This window comes from Zeugodacus cucurbitae, chromosome 5, assembly GCF_028554725.1.
Source record: "Zeugodacus cucurbitae isolate PBARC_wt_2022May chromosome 5, idZeuCucr1.2, whole genome shotgun sequence".
Classification (NCBI taxonomy): Eukaryota; Metazoa; Arthropoda; class Insecta; order Diptera; family Tephritidae; genus Zeugodacus; species Zeugodacus cucurbitae.
The window spans coordinates 63,724,947-63,744,434 of record NC_071670.1 but is presented as its reverse complement, the minus strand read 5'-3'; the positions used below and the strand labels follow the sequence as shown (position 1 = coordinate 63,744,434).

Below are 19,488 nucleotides of genomic sequence, written 5' to 3'. Positions count from 1 at the left end.
GAAACTTGAAGTAATTCAAAAAAAAATTTTTTTTTTTCGATAATTCTGTTAGAACTGTTATTCAAACTCAATATAACATTAAAGTTATGAAAAAATACTGAATTTAAAAATAAATATTATATTAATTTTTAATAAATATTCTATTTTTAAATAATTGTTAACGTGTTCCAAAACCTTCCAAATACCCTATTTCAACAAAATAAAATATACATAACTTTTTAAAGAAAAAAACAAAATGTTTCAAAGAAACTCACAGTTAATTAAAATACCTCTAAATGTCTTACTGAGCGAGTTTTTGTTCATGTTTTCTGATTCAATAAAAAGTTCAATAAATCTTCAACACTAACTTAACGTTACATAACCTCAATTCAAAAATTTAATTACTCAATGGATGTACATATTCCAAAAACCGTATGAATTTCAAAACCTTCCAAAACTTATCCAAGTCGTTAGTTATTAATATAGTTACTGAAATATATTACTTTTTCTAAAAAAAAAATATTCAAGTTCAAAAGTCTAAACCAACCAAGTAACCCTAACAACAATAAGAATTTATGAAAAACGCTGAAAAAATGAACTCTTTAAAAAAAACTCCATACTAAATCAAAATTTTCAGCTTAAGAACTTAACCACCTTAAAAGTGTCTTTTTGTGAAAAATTTTTACTTAAATTTCACTCAATAAAACATTAGGAAAGTCATACCACAGAGAAAAGAATTGGTTAATGCTGTTTTGTGTTAATTTATTTTCGAAAACAATATTAAAATATTTTTTTTTTACATAAAGCTTTTAAGTTTTTGATGTGAAAAATGTTCAACATATTTTTGTCTTACATTTTTACAATTCATTATTTTCTGATAATCACTTAGCATGAAACCTTTTTAGACTGCTTCTAAAGCTTTCACAAAATATCATGTTGCTTTTAAAGCTTTCACAAAATTATTCAAAAATTATAATATACTTCATACACTCATTAAAGAATTATTGAAAGTTGAAAGCTTACCAACTGTAAGCTTTGATGCTTTAATAGCTTTCACTTGTTTAAAAACTGTAATACTTAAGTATATACTCAATAAACAGTTATTGAAAGATTAAAGCTTGACTGCTTAAAGCTTTTGGAGCTTTCATTGCTTGAAATCACCATAATGCATATACAATTATTTGGTTTAAATATAAAAAAAATATATTTTATTATTTAAAATTTAAAAAAAAATATATTCAATAAATTTTATTTTTTATAATTATTTTTTACTATATTTTCCCTACATGTTTAGTTGAATCTTAAAAACACTTGTAAATACAAAAACACTTACTTATTCAATGTTTTCTAGCAAAAAACCTAAAAAATTTAGATACTATTACTACATAAATATTGATGTGTATAGCAAACAATTTAAATGAATCGAATGTGCTAGCGTTGTTGTTGTTTAAATCGACAACGACACCATTTTTATAGAAAAAAATTAACAATATTTTTTAATCCATAGTGTAATATGCAAATTGAAGTGTAAATGAAGTAAGCTTACATTAAATATTAAAAAGAAAATAATTTCATTATTTATTACGCTTCAAAACTCCCAAAATTATATTTAAAAAATAACCAATATCTTGTCCCTACTACCTAGATGGCACATAGGGCCTGTATGTATATAAAATACTAAAAAAAATTTAACCAAATTACGCCCCACCCGTGGTATTATTTGTTGAGATTAGTAAATGTTTAGGTGACTACACTGAAAAAAAAAAACAAAGAAATCTTAACAAATAGTGTAAGACTGGCGCTAAAGATTTTTTATATGAAAAATTAGTTGTACCTTACTTACTAAGTCATAGCAAAAGTAAATTTCTATGTTGAGAAGAACGGCTGGTAAAAAAACCGAAGTTTCCGAAGACATTTTACACAAAATGGCGGTGTGCAGCTCGTGTTTAGGCGGATTTTAAGATGTTATGAGGCTTTGTAGACGCGAAAGTACCTATGTTTAGTGCTTAAAAATGGAATAACTGTTAAAGTTTTCTAATTTTCTTGTTTTAGGAATCTTGTATAAAAATATAAATATTTGTGTGTTAGTTGTGTGTTAAAATCATTTAAAAAATAACTGTTTTTTTTTACAAAAACTTAATACAACAACAAGTAATAAACACTTTACGTACCTTTAAACAAATTTAATATATTATATATACATACTTACATATGCATATATGGATAAATATGAATAAAACTGTGTATTTGAAAAACTGAAAATTATTTTAAGTGTATAGATTGTACTCGAGTAGTTGAAAAGCGCAAGTATTTTAGCAACTAACAACTTGTATATACATTATATATAAAATATTTCATACAAACATACATACACTTGTAGTAAACTATCATGAAAAAAACAAAAATTGATTGAAAAAGCAAATAGCAAAAATTACAAAGTTAGTGCATACTATATATACATAAATATATTGCTGTAGTGAATTTTTTATTCTTGTCATAATTTTTGTACTTTTATAATAAAACTCAATTAGAAAAAAACAATTTTATTTCAACACAAACTAATAAAATTTAAGAAAATTTGTGTGAAACTTTTCGAAAAACATGTAGCAAAATGCGACACAATCACTTGGAAAATAAAAATACACTGAAAAATACACTGAAAAAAATAAATATTTTTAATTCAAATATAGTTAAAGCTATAAACTATATATGAAATATGCAAATAAATTTATTTAAGCAATTTTTCATATTTTTATAAAGTAAAAAAATAATTATTTGCTGCTTATAGTGGGTCTGGTGAGTAATTTAATTTAAAAAGAAAAACTTTATATATTATAAATTAACTGCTGCCAATTTCAGTTTATATAACTTCAAATAGTAGTGGAAATTAACAAGAATTAAAAAAAAATAATAAAAATACAATAAAAAAATTTAAACATATTTTTTTTGGCATGAAATAGAAAGTGACAAAAGATGTATAGAGTTTTGCTTACAAAAAAAAAAATAAAATAAAGTAACTGCTTCAAATAACTACACAAAAACAAATAAACACAAAAAAAATACTTTTTCAAGCATAAAAATAAATAAATATAAACAAAAAAGACACACAACATTTTCATGAAAGAAAGCAAGAAGAAACGTAGTGAGTTGTAGAAAGCAAACGAAAGTAAAAAGTAACCAGTAACCATTAAGCCGCTTTAGCAAACTAATAGGTCTGTAAAGTGAAATAAACACAAAAACATATTTTTTTAATTTTATAAACGAGTGAAATGTAAAATATGATAACACAAAAATAATTAAATAAATTACCTAGCAAAACACAATTCTCTAAATTCCATAACGGAAACTGCAAATTGTCTACCAGCAAGTATTAACTAGAAACTGAAAAAAGTAGCAGCAAACAAAAAACAAAAAGAAAAAATTCTTAAAAAATAAAATAAATACTAAATACTTAAATATATAGTTTATGAAGAAAAAAAATATTTATAAAAAATATAATTTTTTTCTATGCAAAGAAAGTGATGGAAGTAGCTTGGAAAAATGTAAGCGTTTGGTGTTAGTTGGCAACCCACACGACACGACACACACGCCTACACAATACACAGTGAAAACATGCAACAGTGTACTACACAACACACAATGAAAACATGCAACAGTGTACAGAACACACAGTGGAAAATGGCAACAGCGTATAACAATAAGAAATGTAATTAAATTAAAAATAAACTTGCATATCAGTAAAAACAATAATATTTCGTAATATTTGTACTATTACAATGTAAGATTATAACCAAAGCAAAATATACAAAAATTAATAAAAAAATATATATTATAACTGTATAACACAAAATCTATTTAGCTAAGTGCAGCTGTACCTATAAAATTTTTGCATAACTACTTAAATGTACGTATGTAGTCTCTAGCTGTAAGATCACTAGACAAGTTTATAGTAATGTAAAAAAATAGCAGCAAAAAAAATTGAAGAAAGAAAAAAATTGGCAAAAAAAATTTGAAATATTCCACCTTTGACATTTTTCGAAATCTCTACGTATTTTTTTCCAAATGCATAGTAAATGCTAAACTCCACACAAAAACCACAAAATACAATTCTGAATGTTTTCAAGCCGTTTTTTCTTCGTCTATTTTATACCTTGCATGTAAATTGAAAAAATAAATTATTACGCTTATTATATACATATGTATGTGTATGTAAATACTTATAACAGTACAATATTATGTGCGTTTTCTTACGAGTATACCTGTGTATTAAAATATAATAAAGAAAATATTCAAATGTAACCGGTATTCAGCAAAATGTAACGAATAATCAATTAGCCAAGAATGCAACCCTACAAAAAGACATTGTTACACACACATACATAACTATAACCGGCTAATTAGAGCATTGGAGTCTAGCTGTTGCAAAAACCCGCCTGAAAGTATGCAATGTAAAATTTAAAAATTATCACCACGCCATGTACATACGATTGCAGCTTAAATTTGACAAACAAATTTTATTTGACCCGTAAATTTTATGTAACGGTTTGGTAAGGGTTAATGCAATAGTTTCAAATGATTAAGAAAGCTACAATTTATTCAAAAGCTGCGAATTGTTAATGCAATAGGACTTTCAATTAAAGCTTATCCAACCTGAAAAGCGTTTTCGAGCTTTCAAGATGTGAAAAGTGTTTTTCAGTAACAATTTTGGTAAACTGTAAAAAATTGTTGAAGTTTTTAAGCTCACTTTTGTATGGGTCTTTTGTACCCCACTTAGATGAAAGCTTTCGAAAACTTTACATCATAATAACATAAAAACTGCTTATATTTGAAAAACAAGTTTTCAGTTATAATACCTTTAAGCTTTGAAAACTTTTTTGATCGATCGAAACCTACTTATGTAATATAATAAAAATTGCAGAAAAACATATTTTTAATACAAATACTTCAAGCTTTCTGAAGCTTCCATGAAAAAGCTTTTATATACCAGCGTGAAAAAGCTAACTAGTTCTTTTATTTGCCAAAATTTGTAGGTTTAAGCCGAAAAGCTTAACTAACTAATTTTAAAAATGTTCAAATTTATGTCAAAGCTATTTTAAGCCGAAAGCACGAAATTTAAACCACTCAAAGCTTTCTTGAAAGTCCAGTTTCGCAAATTTGTACATAAAACATTGTATATAACAGTAACGGTAAAGTTTGATGGGACAATTAAGAAATAGAAAACAAATATTTATGTAGAGAATACTCGGAAATACGAGCGTAAGCTTACCGAAAACGCTTTTGTTACGAAAAATAGGCAAACAAAATAGTGTGTTAAAGTAACTAAATGTAATAATCTCGCGTTCAACTTGTATAAATAGTACGGCAATAATGAAAGCGTCGAAACACGAACTGGAGAGAGCGCGGTCAATGTTTGCTTTGGAAGTAAGTAAAAAAAAAAACGGTAAAACAAAAACTTAAACACTAAATCAAATTTAAAAGAAAATGCTCAATAGCAGAATACATTAGTTGAATTTGCAGTAACACATAAAATAATATATATAAAATGCATAGCAACATTAATAATGACGAAACGATGAAAGAGTTCTAACCATAAAACATACACACATACAAACATAGAACCATAGAACCATAGAAACATACAGCAAACAATAAGATATGTAGCATATTCATATGAGATATTTTTAATTACTTCAGGTACCTTTTTTGTACATGTATATGTATGTGTATGTTTATATAAAATGCTCTAAAGTACCTGGTTCTCTTACATAAATGTCGCTCAATTAATTGAAAATAAATATTGATTAAACGAACGAGTACATACGCTTTACATGCTGGCATAGACATTAATATGTATGATTTTGAGGTAAAAATTTTACATAAAAATATTATGTTATGTTATGTCTACATTACGTTTTATTAAGCAACGTTATTCAAACAACTGCTATTCAATTTTAATTTTTATTTTATTTTCCATATTATGTTATGTTACGTTACGTTAAGTTTTGTTACGTTAAGTTAAGTTGTGTTACATTACGTTATGTTATTTTATATTATGTTATTCAAACCAACAGCTACTCAATTTTAATTTTTATTTTATATTCCATATTACGTTACGTTAAGTTACGTTACGTTAAGTTATGTTACGTTACGTTAAGTTAAGTTATGTTACGTTACGTTACGTTAAGTTATGCTATTTTATATTGTGTTATACAAAACACCTACAAAATTTTATAAAATATATTTTCCATTTTCACTAATTTTTTTCACAGTGTAAACATAACCTAAAAATTATAACCACTCAAATGCGACATTTTTATACATTTATACGACTATATATATGTGTGTGTTAAATGCCAAACGAAAATAGTGTTTATCTGTTTGCGAATATATACTTTAAAAAGTCTATGTGTGAATAATTTGTAATAATTCTAATTAAATAAAAACAACATATAAGTAAACAAATTAAATTAAAAAATAAAAAATAAAATAATAAGCAATGAAGCAAAACGTACACTGGAAAACAATTAAATATAATAAATATTTATGTATAATTAAAATAAAAAAAAAATATTTATTATATTTTTTTATTATTATTTTTTTAAATTTTCAAAAATAAAAATAAATAAAAAAAAACAATTATGGCGTACACCTACCATCAAACATGAATACAACAAAAAATGTAATCTAACAAAAGAGAACTTTTAAAATTTTTACTATTAGCATGTAAAATTTGTAGATTTTTTATTCGCATTTCTATTTGGCAAAACATACATACAAAACATTAAATGTAAATTATGAATACATATATATATATTTGTATTTGCAAGTGAGCAACTTAACTGAATATATCAAAAAATAAAATGAATAAAAATAAATTAAACATAAATAAACACACTGACATGCATACTTATTCAACACATATACACTGAGAAAAAATAACACATACAATTTGTACTTATGAAGCATAATGTAAAAAAAAACTACAAAAAAATATTAAATTAAATAAAATAAAAATATGTATGTAATAAAGTAATGCAAAAATTGTGTATATTAAAAGTGTTTTTATACTAATTATTTTTGTAATTGGCAAAACAAGTTTTTTACGTGATTTTTATACTAAAAAAATACAATTTATTTGAATTAAAAAATATATATATAGAAATGAAAACTAAATTCAACAACTGTAGGCAACTAAACTAAAACTTATACTCAATTGAAGTAGCAGTAAAGCAAATCTATTGATATTGAAATATTGATAAAAACAAAAACACAATTGCAAGTATGAACAATATAAAAAAATTACAGTTAGCGCACTGCAATGGCATGAAAAAATTAAAAATTACACTTGAAAAAATATATAAAAAAATACATAACTGAATTTCGAAAATTTTTCAAATTTGGCATAACATCTAAAAATAAAATCTGTTTTTTAAATGATTTTCAACAAATGCCGACAATTTCGCTCAGTGTATATATGGAATATTCTCCACTAAGAATTTCACTGCAGAAAAAAATATTTAAAAAAAAATTATGTTTGTCGTTAAAGTAGCAAGCAACAACCGTAATATTTTGCAAAAACAAATGTGCTGGACACGAAAAATTTTGTACGACTATAACTGTAGAATGGCATAAGGATTCATACATACGTGAATGAAAAGGAGCTGTAGGTTAATGAATGTCACTCTAAATGTGAAATGAGAAAATACAAAATTTTTTCTACGATAGTTATATGAATTAACTAACGGATTTTCTTCATTCTTTTTCTTTTTTATACTTAAAATTTTTTTAAATATTTTTTTTTTTTAATCATTATTTCTTATCTCTTTTTTCTATTTTTTTCCTATTTTTTTATTTCTTTAATATATTTTCAATTTCACGAGTTTATAATGGGTTTTTCAAAATGTGTACGGTATTCCTTGCAGTTTAAAATTAATTTAAATTAGTTACATGTTCTATTCACCACTTCGATAGTCACTTAGTACGAGTACTGGTCTCTTCTTAAGAAATTTTAACACAACACAGTTGGTTTTAATACAAGAGCACATTTAAATGGTATAAAGTGGTATAACCTGTTTCACAGTCCCTTTAAATTATACCAGTTGTTTTTTCGTTTCGTCACTCTTCGAATTTTAGTGAAATTAACCTAACTAGCCAACTAGACAACTGTTATAAGAGTATTAATATTACCAAATAATGCTCAGAGCAGACGTTTTTATTACTTCAAAATACGAAATATAAATTTTCAAGGCTAATGGTTGTGGATCGATTAGATTCCAGTTATTAAAGAAATTTTACTGAGCAAAAATTTAGTTGAAACATTATTATTATTTCAAATATTACTGATATTTTTAATTATTGTTTTAATTTTTTTATTCTTTCTTGCTCCTTCATTTACTTACAAATATATTTTTTAATTCTAAAAACTCCAGCAAAACTAAATAAAAAAAATAATAATTTTTCTATAGCAAGTAATGATAACAAGTAAAACTCTCAGATTACTCCCACCAAATAAATTTTGCATACGAAAACAAAAAAAAACAAATAATAATAATAAAAATTGTAAATGAGAGCCAAATTGCTGCTAGACTTCAAATGAGGCTTAGAATGAATGCAGTATTAAATATTCAAATGAAAAAATTAAAAATAAATAAATTCAAAATACCAAATTAACGCTCCTAAAACTTACAAAAAACAAAGTGAAAATCGCTTATTTTCAAATTTATACAGTTACACAGTATACGCCACACCAAATACAACTTTACACGAACAACTATTGCATAAAAGCAATTAATTAATAATGAATTGTAATTAAAACAAATTCCACAGTCCGCGAGTTGTAGCAAATTAATATTAATTTTCAAACAACATTTAATTAAATTAAATGTATATAAGTTGTATAAATTTTGATTAACTTTCATTTAAAACATGAAAATGACAACCGTAGCAATGGTAAAACCAAAGTAGCTGAAATGCAAAACAAAAACAAATGAAAATTTATATATTTAACTTAAATGTAATAATGTAAGAGAAATTAAACAATTAAATCTTACAGGCGCTACAATATGTACATGACTAATTAATGGAAAACAAATTAAGCAAGCATTAAATTTAAAATATCAACAAAGTATAAAAAACAAAAACAAAAACACAAAAATGAAATAAAACCAAAATGTATTTGAAATAAACTCGATCATTCAAACAAACTTCATTGTCAACCACCAGCTTTTAGAAGCGCAAAGGCATACAAATTTTCATAACAAATCATCAGCAGGCAATTCCAAAAACAACATTTTCATAAAATTAGAAATTGTGAAGCATCATCACGCATATGCCAAGTCCAGAGGCATTTCCAACCCTTAAGATAACAGTCATATAAAGCCTACTTAAGTACACAAGACAGACAACTAGCGTTCAATAGCAAGCGTCTTCGAAAGAAAGAAAGTAGCAACAATTAGCAGAATTTATTGCAATCAAATGAAAGTAAAATTCTGTAAATGCATATTTTGAAATAATTTTTGAATCATTTAATATTTTGTACAACATTTGTACTACTTTCACATTACAACTTTATATACATACATACATACATTTGTAGATAACTCCGAAATTTGGTTTTGGTTTTTCATGAAAATATTCATTTCATTTAACGTACTACACTCGCACATTTAAGAAAGCATTTTTTATAATTATTTTAACGAACATTAAAATTCCAACTTTACACTAGCAGATTGCAGAAATGAAAATGGTAAATAACAACTGTCAAAAATTTTGACAAACTGTTGGAGTTTGCATTTTTTTTTTTTCATTTTTGCAAACTGCTACAGCATTGGTACTAATAATAAGTAACACAAAAAAACATTCATACATACATTTGGCAAAATCACTCACTGAGCAAAATAGAACAGCGTAATTGCATAAAAATAAGCAAGCAATGTGGAAAAAACCTAAGAAAAACATAAAACTTACATAAAATAAAACATTGAATGCAACACTTAAGAATTTCGTAAATGTAATTGTATTCAGATTTCTCAATATAAAATAAAAATGCAAAAAAAAAACATAAAAAAATAAAATGAAAATAAATAAAAAATACAAACTATATATTATATATGAGCATATAATTATATATACATATGTATGATCTGATCCATATAAGTAACAAGTAATAAAAATAAAGGATTGAGTTATTTAATTACAAATTTTGAAAGCATTTTTAATCATTGTAGTTGAAAGAATAGAAAAAAGTAGAACTGTACTATGACATTTTGCAAAAGATAAATACTTGGATAACATGGTATAGTATATGTAGGTATAGGTATCGAAGACATTCGAAGCTACCTAAAACATATAAAAGTAACTACATAAACAAAAATACCTAAATATATCTGAAAGTACATATTTATGTACCTAGCAATATGTAAGTATGTCTACATTTTGTTGTTGTATTTCCAAGTATAAGAGCATATGCTTGGGCTCTTCGCAGGTATGTCGGTTGAGCATTGTGAATATCCATCTGCCACAAATGTTGCAAAAAGACCTTTCAGTTTATACCTGAATTGACTGATTTGCGAGTTAAAGAAAATCGGCTAGGGCATTTAAAAAAACATTTACTGTCCTATGTTAGAAGTTTTAATAAATAATATAGAAATATAATATTCTATAGTAAAATTTATATTATTAGAACTTTGTTTGCAGAACCGTCATTAAATACGCCGGTATTTTAAGGGTTAATATCAATTTTCTTATATTCACTCATTCTTTTATACACGGTTGCATTTGTTTACCTTTTATGGATTTTCAAATTTGAGTTGCCATATGCATATGAATATTAAGCATAAAAAAATATACCAAAATAATAAAAAAGATCAATTTTAATACCAAGTTTAATTTAAATCTCTACTTTAGCTTAAACCTTTACTTTCAAAACTTACAAAATTTACGTACATACATACATTACATTTTGAAGAAAAGTTTCACAATAATATCCCATATATTTTTACAAAAATATTTCTAGCGATACATATTAGATTCCATTTAATTTTTTCAAGTATCATGGAAGATATATATGGAAGATTATTATTTCATACATTTATCACACAAGATCGAAAACTCAAACTACATTTACAACTTAACAACGTTATTCAGCAATTCAGCGACTTGTCTGCGATCTGGCAACACTATTCTACACATTTGCTTCTTTTCGTAGTAACTACGCATCAACCCTGGTGGCGTCGTTCGCGCCTGTTCGGTATTTCAACGTCGTTGTGTGGTCGGCATTTTTCACTACTTCATCAAGATCGCAAGAGGAAGGAGGAAAAGTAAAAATTTGCACCGATTAATTTAACAAAGTGCGGCATCGGTGAATTCAAATTTTTATCTCTATTTAACTACAACTAAGTGAAAAACTAAGCATCAAATATGTCTGACGAAAAGAAGGTAAGTTTGTGCAACTGCTGAAGCAGCCGAAAATGTGTAAAGTAAACTTGCTATGGTTCAAAATAGAAGAAACAAAGTGTACTTCTGTCAAAAGTGTGCGAACTAAATAGAAAAGAAAAAAATGTGTATGACGCCGACAACATGGCGCGGTATGTGTGGTTTTTAGACGCTCAAGAGTGTGAAATATACAAACATTAAACAAAAACTAATAATACAGCTTGTTTGTGCATACACATACCTTGTTTAAGACACAATTCTGCATTAATTTAATAACTAAATTTGTGTTGGACGAACCTGGCTTTGACATAACCTTAAATTAGCGTTGTTTTATCTTTTCGACTGCCGACAGTGCTCCGTCCGTGCTAACATGACGGCAGACAACGCGGTATCAAAAGTATACATGAAGACTTAGTGGTACCACTGAAATTTGCAATTGTGATTCAAAAGGTATATTTTTTTGATCGATTTCACAAATGTAAAATGCGAGCCGCTTTATATGGCTGCACAGTGGAGCAATTCATGGAATAATGCTACAAATTTTGCTTTGCTATTATTGTACTGTTTACCTATCATTTAACATCCATTGCTTGTAGAATTTGATTTTCTAATTTATATTTTCATTTCCAGGGAGAAACAGAGCACATCAATCTGAAAGTGTTGGGACAAGACAACGCCGTTGTTCAGTTTAAAATCAAGAAACATACACCTTTAAGAAAACTTATGAATGCATATTGCGACAGAGCGGTAAGTTAACATTTAAAAACCATTTTATGAAACGTTGATACTAATTACATATTTGTTTATGTTTACAGGGTCTATCAATGCAAGTAGTACGGTTTCGCTTTGATGGTCAACCAATAAATGAAAATGATACACCAACATCATTGGAAATGGAAGAAGGTGACACCATTGAAGTGTACCAACAACAGACGGGAGGCCGAAATTAATTTTGAAATTAACCAAGAAAATCTATAATAAAAACAAAACTTAAATATTACAAACAAAACATCAATTTAATAATACCTACAGAAATGTTAAGAAGTTAAAATAAGTGTCATCCAAAAACAAAGCTGAAAAATACTATGCGAGCAGCAAATATCCCACACAAACACAATTGATTGTGCTGCTCAAAATGTAATCGGCGCAAATTTCACAATTACAGTTTCAAACACACGGAGTTTGTTGATCATGTGCGAGAGGACATTCAAAGCCGCTCAAGAGTGCTTGCAACCAGAATGGATCACATCATCCATGTATAAATTTTACCATTTTCTAATACGTTTAACTTAACAATTATTTCATAAGCAGTTTGTATCGAATTAATTTTAATTTATGAATGGAAACTAAAGAAAGCATTTATTATTAGCCAGACAAAACTTGATTTCATTATTTCAAATATCCTTGCTGAAGTATATGTTGCAGTAGGCGCGCGCGAGCGAGCGGTGTGAAACTTAACGAGTTTGGCCACAAATTATGTTTTGTTTTTAATGCGAATTCGATGAATGTGCAGACATGCGAACGGCAGGTTTAATTTACATAAGTAAATTTTTAGATCATATAACTGTATTAAACAAATTAAAAAGCGATAAAAATATATGAGTACATAAACAAAAATGCACTTGGCCTTTCATTTTTGAGTCGGAGGTTTACAATTAAAGATACAATTTTTTATTGTTAGGTGTTGGGTGTGTCTGTGGCGGTGGTTGGTGCTTTGTTTGCAGAAATTTAATCAATTTGTTCCACTGTACGCTTGTGAGTCAGTGCCTGTACAGTTGCTACAAAACATATTCCTTAGAAACTTCTAGAATAGTGATCGTTAGCGACGCCTAGCGAGCGCTTGAAATAACGTACTTCTAACCTAGTAATTTTAGTGGTCCCACCGAAATTTAAATGTTTTTTCATGTAATATAAAAATGAGAATCATAAACTTACATATCTGACCCCCCGTAGCTATATTTGTAGAGAAATTATTCGATCCAAATATATATAAGAAAAATTTTTGTAACCACATCATTTTCTAAAACTATTTCGAAAATGTTTCATGATTCGAAATCAACATCATTAGAAAATTTTATTATAAAGCATTCTCCATTATACTCTGTCACAGTATTCCAAAGCAAGCGACAAAAATTTTGATTATGGGTATAACTTTTCCAAGGCCCCGATCATTTATTGAGCAGCTCAAAATTGACATTCTTTTTTGCTATACACTTAATATATGATTGTTAGAGTACATTATACTATGATAAGAGTATACATACATACATGTGTATAAGTATTGCACTATGTGCTAATGATAAACGTTTGTCTGCCGTTCGCCTTCATTGCTGGGCCTCCTTCATGTACATATATCCGACACAGTCATAATTGTGCTATTCCATTAAATGATGGTTAACATATGTATGTATTATAATAAACATTTTGATTTTTTTGTATTGCATACAGGTTCTCGTTAGCAATCGTTTCAACCTTCGGAACATAAAACATTTAACTTCAAAGATACATCGATCACATATCCTTTATCTGCATATATTTTGCAATCTACTTCCTTTCAAAAGCACTTCAGCGCTAAATATGAGTATATTTATAACACCTCTCCACTGGAAAACCGAAAAACATTTAAATACGTTATTCCAAATTAATCCATTACTTCGTATCCGTTTTAGTTTTAGCCTTATCTTTTACTTCGATGACTTTTTTCATATGCTTTTTACCCGCCAAATGTTGTTGTAATGCTGCTACATGAAACATAGACATATTACAGCACTCACAATAGTAGGAGCCGCTGGGTGTACGATACATTGAGAAATCTGTGCTGGGGCTACTTTTTTTAAGGCTTTCGAGTATGGTATCTTCGGTTTTAACCAATGCAGTATGAGCACTGGACACAACTGGACTTTGTTCAAGCGACTCATCTAAGCACAAAGCTTTCAATTTTTTCTTGTGCTTGATGCCCTGCAAATGCATTGACATCTGAACCTCAGACGTTGCGTTTACCTTGCATATCTCACAACATAGCGATAATGGTTTGGCTTTGAGTGGAGATTCTACAGCGGAAACAGAACTCTTGTCGACAGTAGTAGCAGCAACACCAATTACAGTAGCAGCAACGTTCTCTGCAGCTGCTGCTGGAGTTGTGGTGTCAGCGGTGGACACTACATTGGTAGCTGTCTCGCCAGTTTGTTGTTTGAATAATTCGCCGATACCAAAACGTCTATCAGTATTCGGTATAAATTTGGTGCCAGTGCGTACCCATTTATTTTCAGCATTGTAGTAACCGGATCCAGAGGGTTGCGAAATTTTGCTAACGACAAGTTTATGTTTACGACCCGCATAATGTTGACTCGCATGTGCCAAGGAACCGAATTTTAAATCACACACTTCACAATGGAAAGTATCTGGTCCGCATGGGCCCTCTTTAATGAATCTTTTCACAGTCGGTGCGGTTAGTCCATTTTCCGTATAGTTTAGTTTTAACCAATTGGTTATATGACGATCATGTGGTTTAGATTCATAATGATCCTTGGCGCTTTTTGAAGAATTCATTTGTACGCCACATAATGCGCAATGTAGCGGATGCATCAATTTATTCAAGTCTTCCGGATAACTGGTATCCCGGCCATAAAATATTACCAGCGCTCCACTTGTTGACTTTTCAGCTACGGTGTCCTTGCTTACGCTTCCGGGACCCAACTCATATTTGCGTTTTAATGGTTTAGATGGCGTAATCGGTGCGATAGTGGTACCTTGTAAACCTGGTGGAATATATCTATTAATATTTTGATATTGATTGGGAATATCCATAGTTTGCTGTTGCCCCTCATTGGTAAATGGTACAGGTGTTATTGTTGTTATTCCTTGAGTTATTGTAGGGATGTGATAACCAGCCAAAAATTCGTAACTCATCTTGAAATTTTCATCAAGCAGTATTTTTAGGTGATTTATTTATAATTTATAAACAACTGATTCGCAATGTTTTGAAATGTAAAAAAAGAGTTGCCATGGCAATAATAAATGATTTAAGGCAGTATACACTGTGATATGAATGTGGTGGTTTGTCAGTGATCGCTTTTTTATAAAAATTTAAAACTTCTATAAATTTTTTTCTGTTATTTTAAAATAGTTAATGTGCATTTTGTTATTACTTTTTCAATATTCTTCATTTTTAATTCTTAAACCTTTTTAAATGTATGAAATGCATCTCCGCGTTGTAATAAAACTCGCACTTGTCATAAACAGCTGATTGCGCGCATTGTTTCACAAACAAAAATGTTAAACGTTTACGAACTAATTTCTTAATAAATTGAATTTTGTAAAGTGTTGAAAAATTAATTGTAACTAAGATTACTAATTGTATAAAATGGAAGATGATGATGTCGGTGTGCACCGCCTTGAGGGCTCTACGGGAAATGCACGCGGTGGACTTGTAATTAAAAAACCAAAAGAGGAGGGTAGCGATAACAAATTCAAAGTGCCCAAACCGTCCATACTAGGATTAGATCGTTTAGCAGCGCAACGTCGTAAAGAGCGAGAGGAGGCACAACGTTTAATATCCTTTAAAGATAATGAAAATGATGAAGACGAGCATAAGGGTGGTGTATCTGCTACGTCTGCTGGTGACGAATTTGCATTCAAAAAACCAGAGACCGGTAGTGTAAATAAGATAAATAGGCAGATAAGGGAAACGCGAGTGGAGACACCTTCACATACAGGTGGTGTATCGGAAGAGGCGCGCGAACGTCTGCGCCAGCATGTTAAACGCGATAAAGAGCGCACCAATAAAGGCGGCATGCGTTACTCCACACATGAGGATGGTAAACGTGAAAACAGAGATCGTTCATCCTCAAGTTCATCAAGTCGGGAACGAGATCGTGATAGGGACCGTCGTCGCGATAGAGATAGACAAAGAGATTATGAACGTGATCGCAACCGTGGAAGATATCATGATAAAGACCATAATAGGGACAAAGACCGACGAGATCGCAGCAGAGATAATTCAGAACGTGGTAATCGTGGCGATGCAACTTCCGTACGCAGTGGCGAACGTACACCACGATTCAAGGATGAGCCACGCACACCTATGGACATTTCTGTGAGTGGCAGTGCGTGGGATGATGACGACAGTGAACGTCCGTCGCAGACCAAAAAATCTTCATGGGATTTTCCAACGCCAAAATCTTATGCTAGTTCAGAACGTTCTGATTGGTCTGTTAGAAGTAGCAATAGCAGTGGCATTGGCACCAGTAGTACCCGTGGTCGTTCGCGTCAAGAACGTGAAGATGATACACCCAGACCAACACCTGCCCACAACTATAATGTTTGGGCTAACGATCGTAAGCGCTCGGGTGCTACACCTGCAACTGGACGCAGTAACCGTCAGCCCTGGGGAGAAAGTGAGGAAGATCGTGATATGTGGGAAGAAGAACAACGTCGCCTCGATCGTGAATGGTATAACATTGATGAGGGTTATGATGATGAAAATAATCCGTTCGCTGGTGCTAATGCAGACTATTTTAGGTAAGTAAATGTATTCCCTTAAAATCTGTAATAAATAATAACCTTTCTCTTACTACAGAAAACGCGAGGAAATTATCGAACAAAAACGCACGAAGCGTATTAGCGCACAGCAGCGCCAAATTAACAAAGACAATGAGTTGTGGGAACGTAATCGTATGCTTACATCTGGTGTGGTAATGTCAATAAATGTAAATGAAGATTTCGACGAGGAGGCGCTAGAGCGTGTCCACTTGTTGGTGCATCATATCATTCCACCGTTCCTTGACGGACGTATCGTGTTCACCAAGCAACCTGAACCCGTTATACCGGTCAAAGATCCCACCTCTGATATGGCATTGATTGCACGCAAAGGCAGCAGCTTAGTGCGTGTCTATCGCGAACAAAAGGAACGTCGCAAGGCGCAAAAGAAACACTGGGAGTTGGGCGGCACCAAATTGGGTAACATTATGGGTATTGAGAAGAAGATCGACGAAGAGGATGCGAAATTTGATAAGGACACCGATACGGCAGACTATCGACGTGATCAGAAATTTGCCGAGCACATGCGTGACCAAGACTCGGGTGGTAAAAGTGATTTCGCGCGCAAGAAGACAATCGCTGAGCAGCGTAGATTTTTACCCGTATTCGCTGCTCGTCAGGAGCTTTTAAATGTTATACGCGAAAATTCTGTTGTTATTATTGTCGGTGAAACGGGTAGCGGTAAAACTACACAGTTGACACAGTATTTGCATGAAGATGGCTACAGCAATTTTGGCATGATCGGTTGCACGCAACCGCGTCGTGTGGCTGCTATGTCTGTGGCGAAACGTGTCTCCGACGAAATGGGCACCAAGTTGGGTGAGTCAAATTTTAGTATTTCTTTATTATTTGGTGGTTTATGGTTAATTTTATATTTTCTTATTTGGTGGTTTATGTTTATTTTTTTTTTCTTATTTATAGTTTTTTATTTACTTATTTATTTCTATTTTATTTACTTGTTATTTATTTATTATTTTATTTTATTTTATTTTTTCTTATTTAAATAAATAAATATTTTATTTTAAATTTTTTTTACAGGTGATGAAGTCGGTTACGCTATACGTTTCGAAGATTGCACTTCGGAGAAAACCGTTATTAAATACATGACTGATGGTATCTTATTGCGTGAAAGCTTACGTGATCCTGATTTGGATGGCTATTCCGCCATCATTATGGATGAAGCGCATGAACGTTCCTTGTCTACTGATGTTCTCTTCGGTTTACTACGCGAGGTGAGTTTGTTGAATTTTTATATTTTATCTCAAATTCCCCATATTGGAGTTTTTATTTAAAAAAAATAACAAGGCAAGAATTTGAAAGAGATTCAGAAAGTTTTTGCCAGTTAAGTGGTACAAAAATTTAATTCCATTTTTGTGAGTGAGAATGATTTTTTGTTGTGTTTGATAATAATGAGAAGCTATGTTATTGATTAGAGTTAGAAAATATTTAAATTCGGTATAGTGTGAACCAGAAGTGCGAAAAATTTTAGAAATTCAAAGAAAGTTGTTATAAAAGGTTGGATAACCTTCTAAGCCGAGATTGGTTTTGTTATCATTTTTATTGCTTCACTTATCTATTCTAAAGCTAAAGAAGCTGTGAAATTTGAAATTGTGTGCAATTGTAAGAGGTTTTATATCGTCTATTTCTGAATCGTGCAAAATATTGTTCGGATTCATGTTACAAACAACCGTTATGTGAACAAAACCGATAAAAATTCCCCTAGGTCATAAATATATAATACATACCGACATATGTATAGTACATAAGTATGTATAGATAATCGAAAATATTGTCATTCCGTGATTTACCCTCAATGAAGTCATACAATTATCGCGTTAAAAATTCTAATTATTCATACTTAACACAAATACAGCAAATTCCGCCGAGTGAAAGGTTAATTCCTCGCGCTTATAAAATTGCGGTTTGTGACTTAGCGATGGCCTTAAGAAAAGCCACAAGTTATTTCCCTTCCGTGCAAATTACCTAAAAAAATACCAAAATTCCCAGCAAATAGTAAACACTCGCAGCAGTTTGTTGTCAAAAAACGAACCTTTATTCAAATTTCGATGCAAAAAAAAACGTTTTTCTTTTTTTAATTCAATATCATAAGCTTTTCATAGTATATATCAGAGCGGCTTATCGCTTTAACCCTTACATGCTAAACACTAAATATAATACGATATTTCCATTTACATACATATATCATTTCAATTAATTTATTTTTTATATGTAAATACTGCGATATATTGATTTTCGACAGTAATATGCTTAAATATTTTCTTATGATATACAACAACAACAACATGTGTAAGGTTGTTGTGTTTTTTGCTTATTTTTTCTTCTTCTTATTTGTTTAACAATTAAAAATTATTTGATTTAAAGTTTTTTTTTTATGTTTTATATAATAAACAAAAAACAGATCACATCAATTTCCACTAGCATTGTTGTAAGATTTATGATTCTATGCATTTAGCATAGACAAAAACTTAACTTACACGCTAACGTGCTATCAGCGATAAAAAAACAATAATAATAATA

At 29.8% G+C, this 19,488-nt stretch overlaps 3 protein-coding genes across 3 annotated transcripts in view; 2 read left to right on the top strand and 1 right to left on the bottom strand.

Moving 5' to 3' along the window:
* The first annotated feature begins 11,211 nt into the window (after positions 1 to 11,211).
* On the top strand, positions 11,212 to 12,421 carry LOC105208830 (small ubiquitin-related modifier 3). The gene is made up of 3 exons (XM_011178885.3): positions 11,212 to 11,415; positions 12,043 to 12,159; positions 12,228 to 12,421. Exons 1-3 carry the CDS (start codon positions 11,398 to 11,400, stop codon positions 12,360 to 12,362), a joined length of 270 nt encoding a protein of 89 aa, XP_011177187.1. The 5' UTR covers positions 11,212 to 11,397; the 3' UTR covers positions 12,363 to 12,421.
* A 187-nt stretch (positions 12,422 to 12,608) lies between these two features.
* On the bottom strand, positions 12,609 to 15,410 carry LOC105208829 (zinc finger protein 385D). The gene has a single exon (XM_011178884.3). The coding sequence runs from the start codon at positions 15,319 to 15,321 to the stop codon at positions 14,062 to 14,064; it is 1,260 nt and encodes a 419-aa protein (XP_011177186.1). The 5' UTR covers positions 15,322 to 15,410; the 3' UTR covers positions 12,609 to 14,061.
* Positions 15,411 to 15,596: 186 nt separating this feature from the next.
* Positions 15,597 to 19,488, top strand: part of LOC105208827 (pre-mRNA-splicing factor ATP-dependent RNA helicase PRP16) — a 40,646-nt gene continuing 36,754 nt past the window's right edge. Inside the window, exons 1-3 of the mRNA XM_011178883.3 lie at positions 15,597 to 16,932; positions 16,991 to 17,769; positions 17,989 to 18,182. Coding sequence (XP_011177185.1) covers positions 15,776 to 16,932; positions 16,991 to 17,769; positions 17,989 to 18,182 — 2,130 coding nt within the window. The 5' untranslated portion in view covers positions 15,597 to 15,775. The remainder of the gene's footprint in view (positions 16,933 to 16,990; positions 17,770 to 17,988; positions 18,183 to 19,488) is intronic.

Excerpts from the sequence above, each read along its gene's own strand:
- LOC105208829 (XM_011178884.3), bottom strand. The coding sequence starts at position 15,321 with ATGAGTTACGAATTTTTGGCTGGTTATCACATCCCTACAATAACTCAA.
- LOC105208830 (XM_011178885.3), top strand. Across the intron at positions 12,160-12,227 it reads ATGCATATTGCGACAGAGCG|GGTCTATCAATGCAAGTAGT; the intron begins GTAAGTTAACAT and ends TTATGTTTACAG.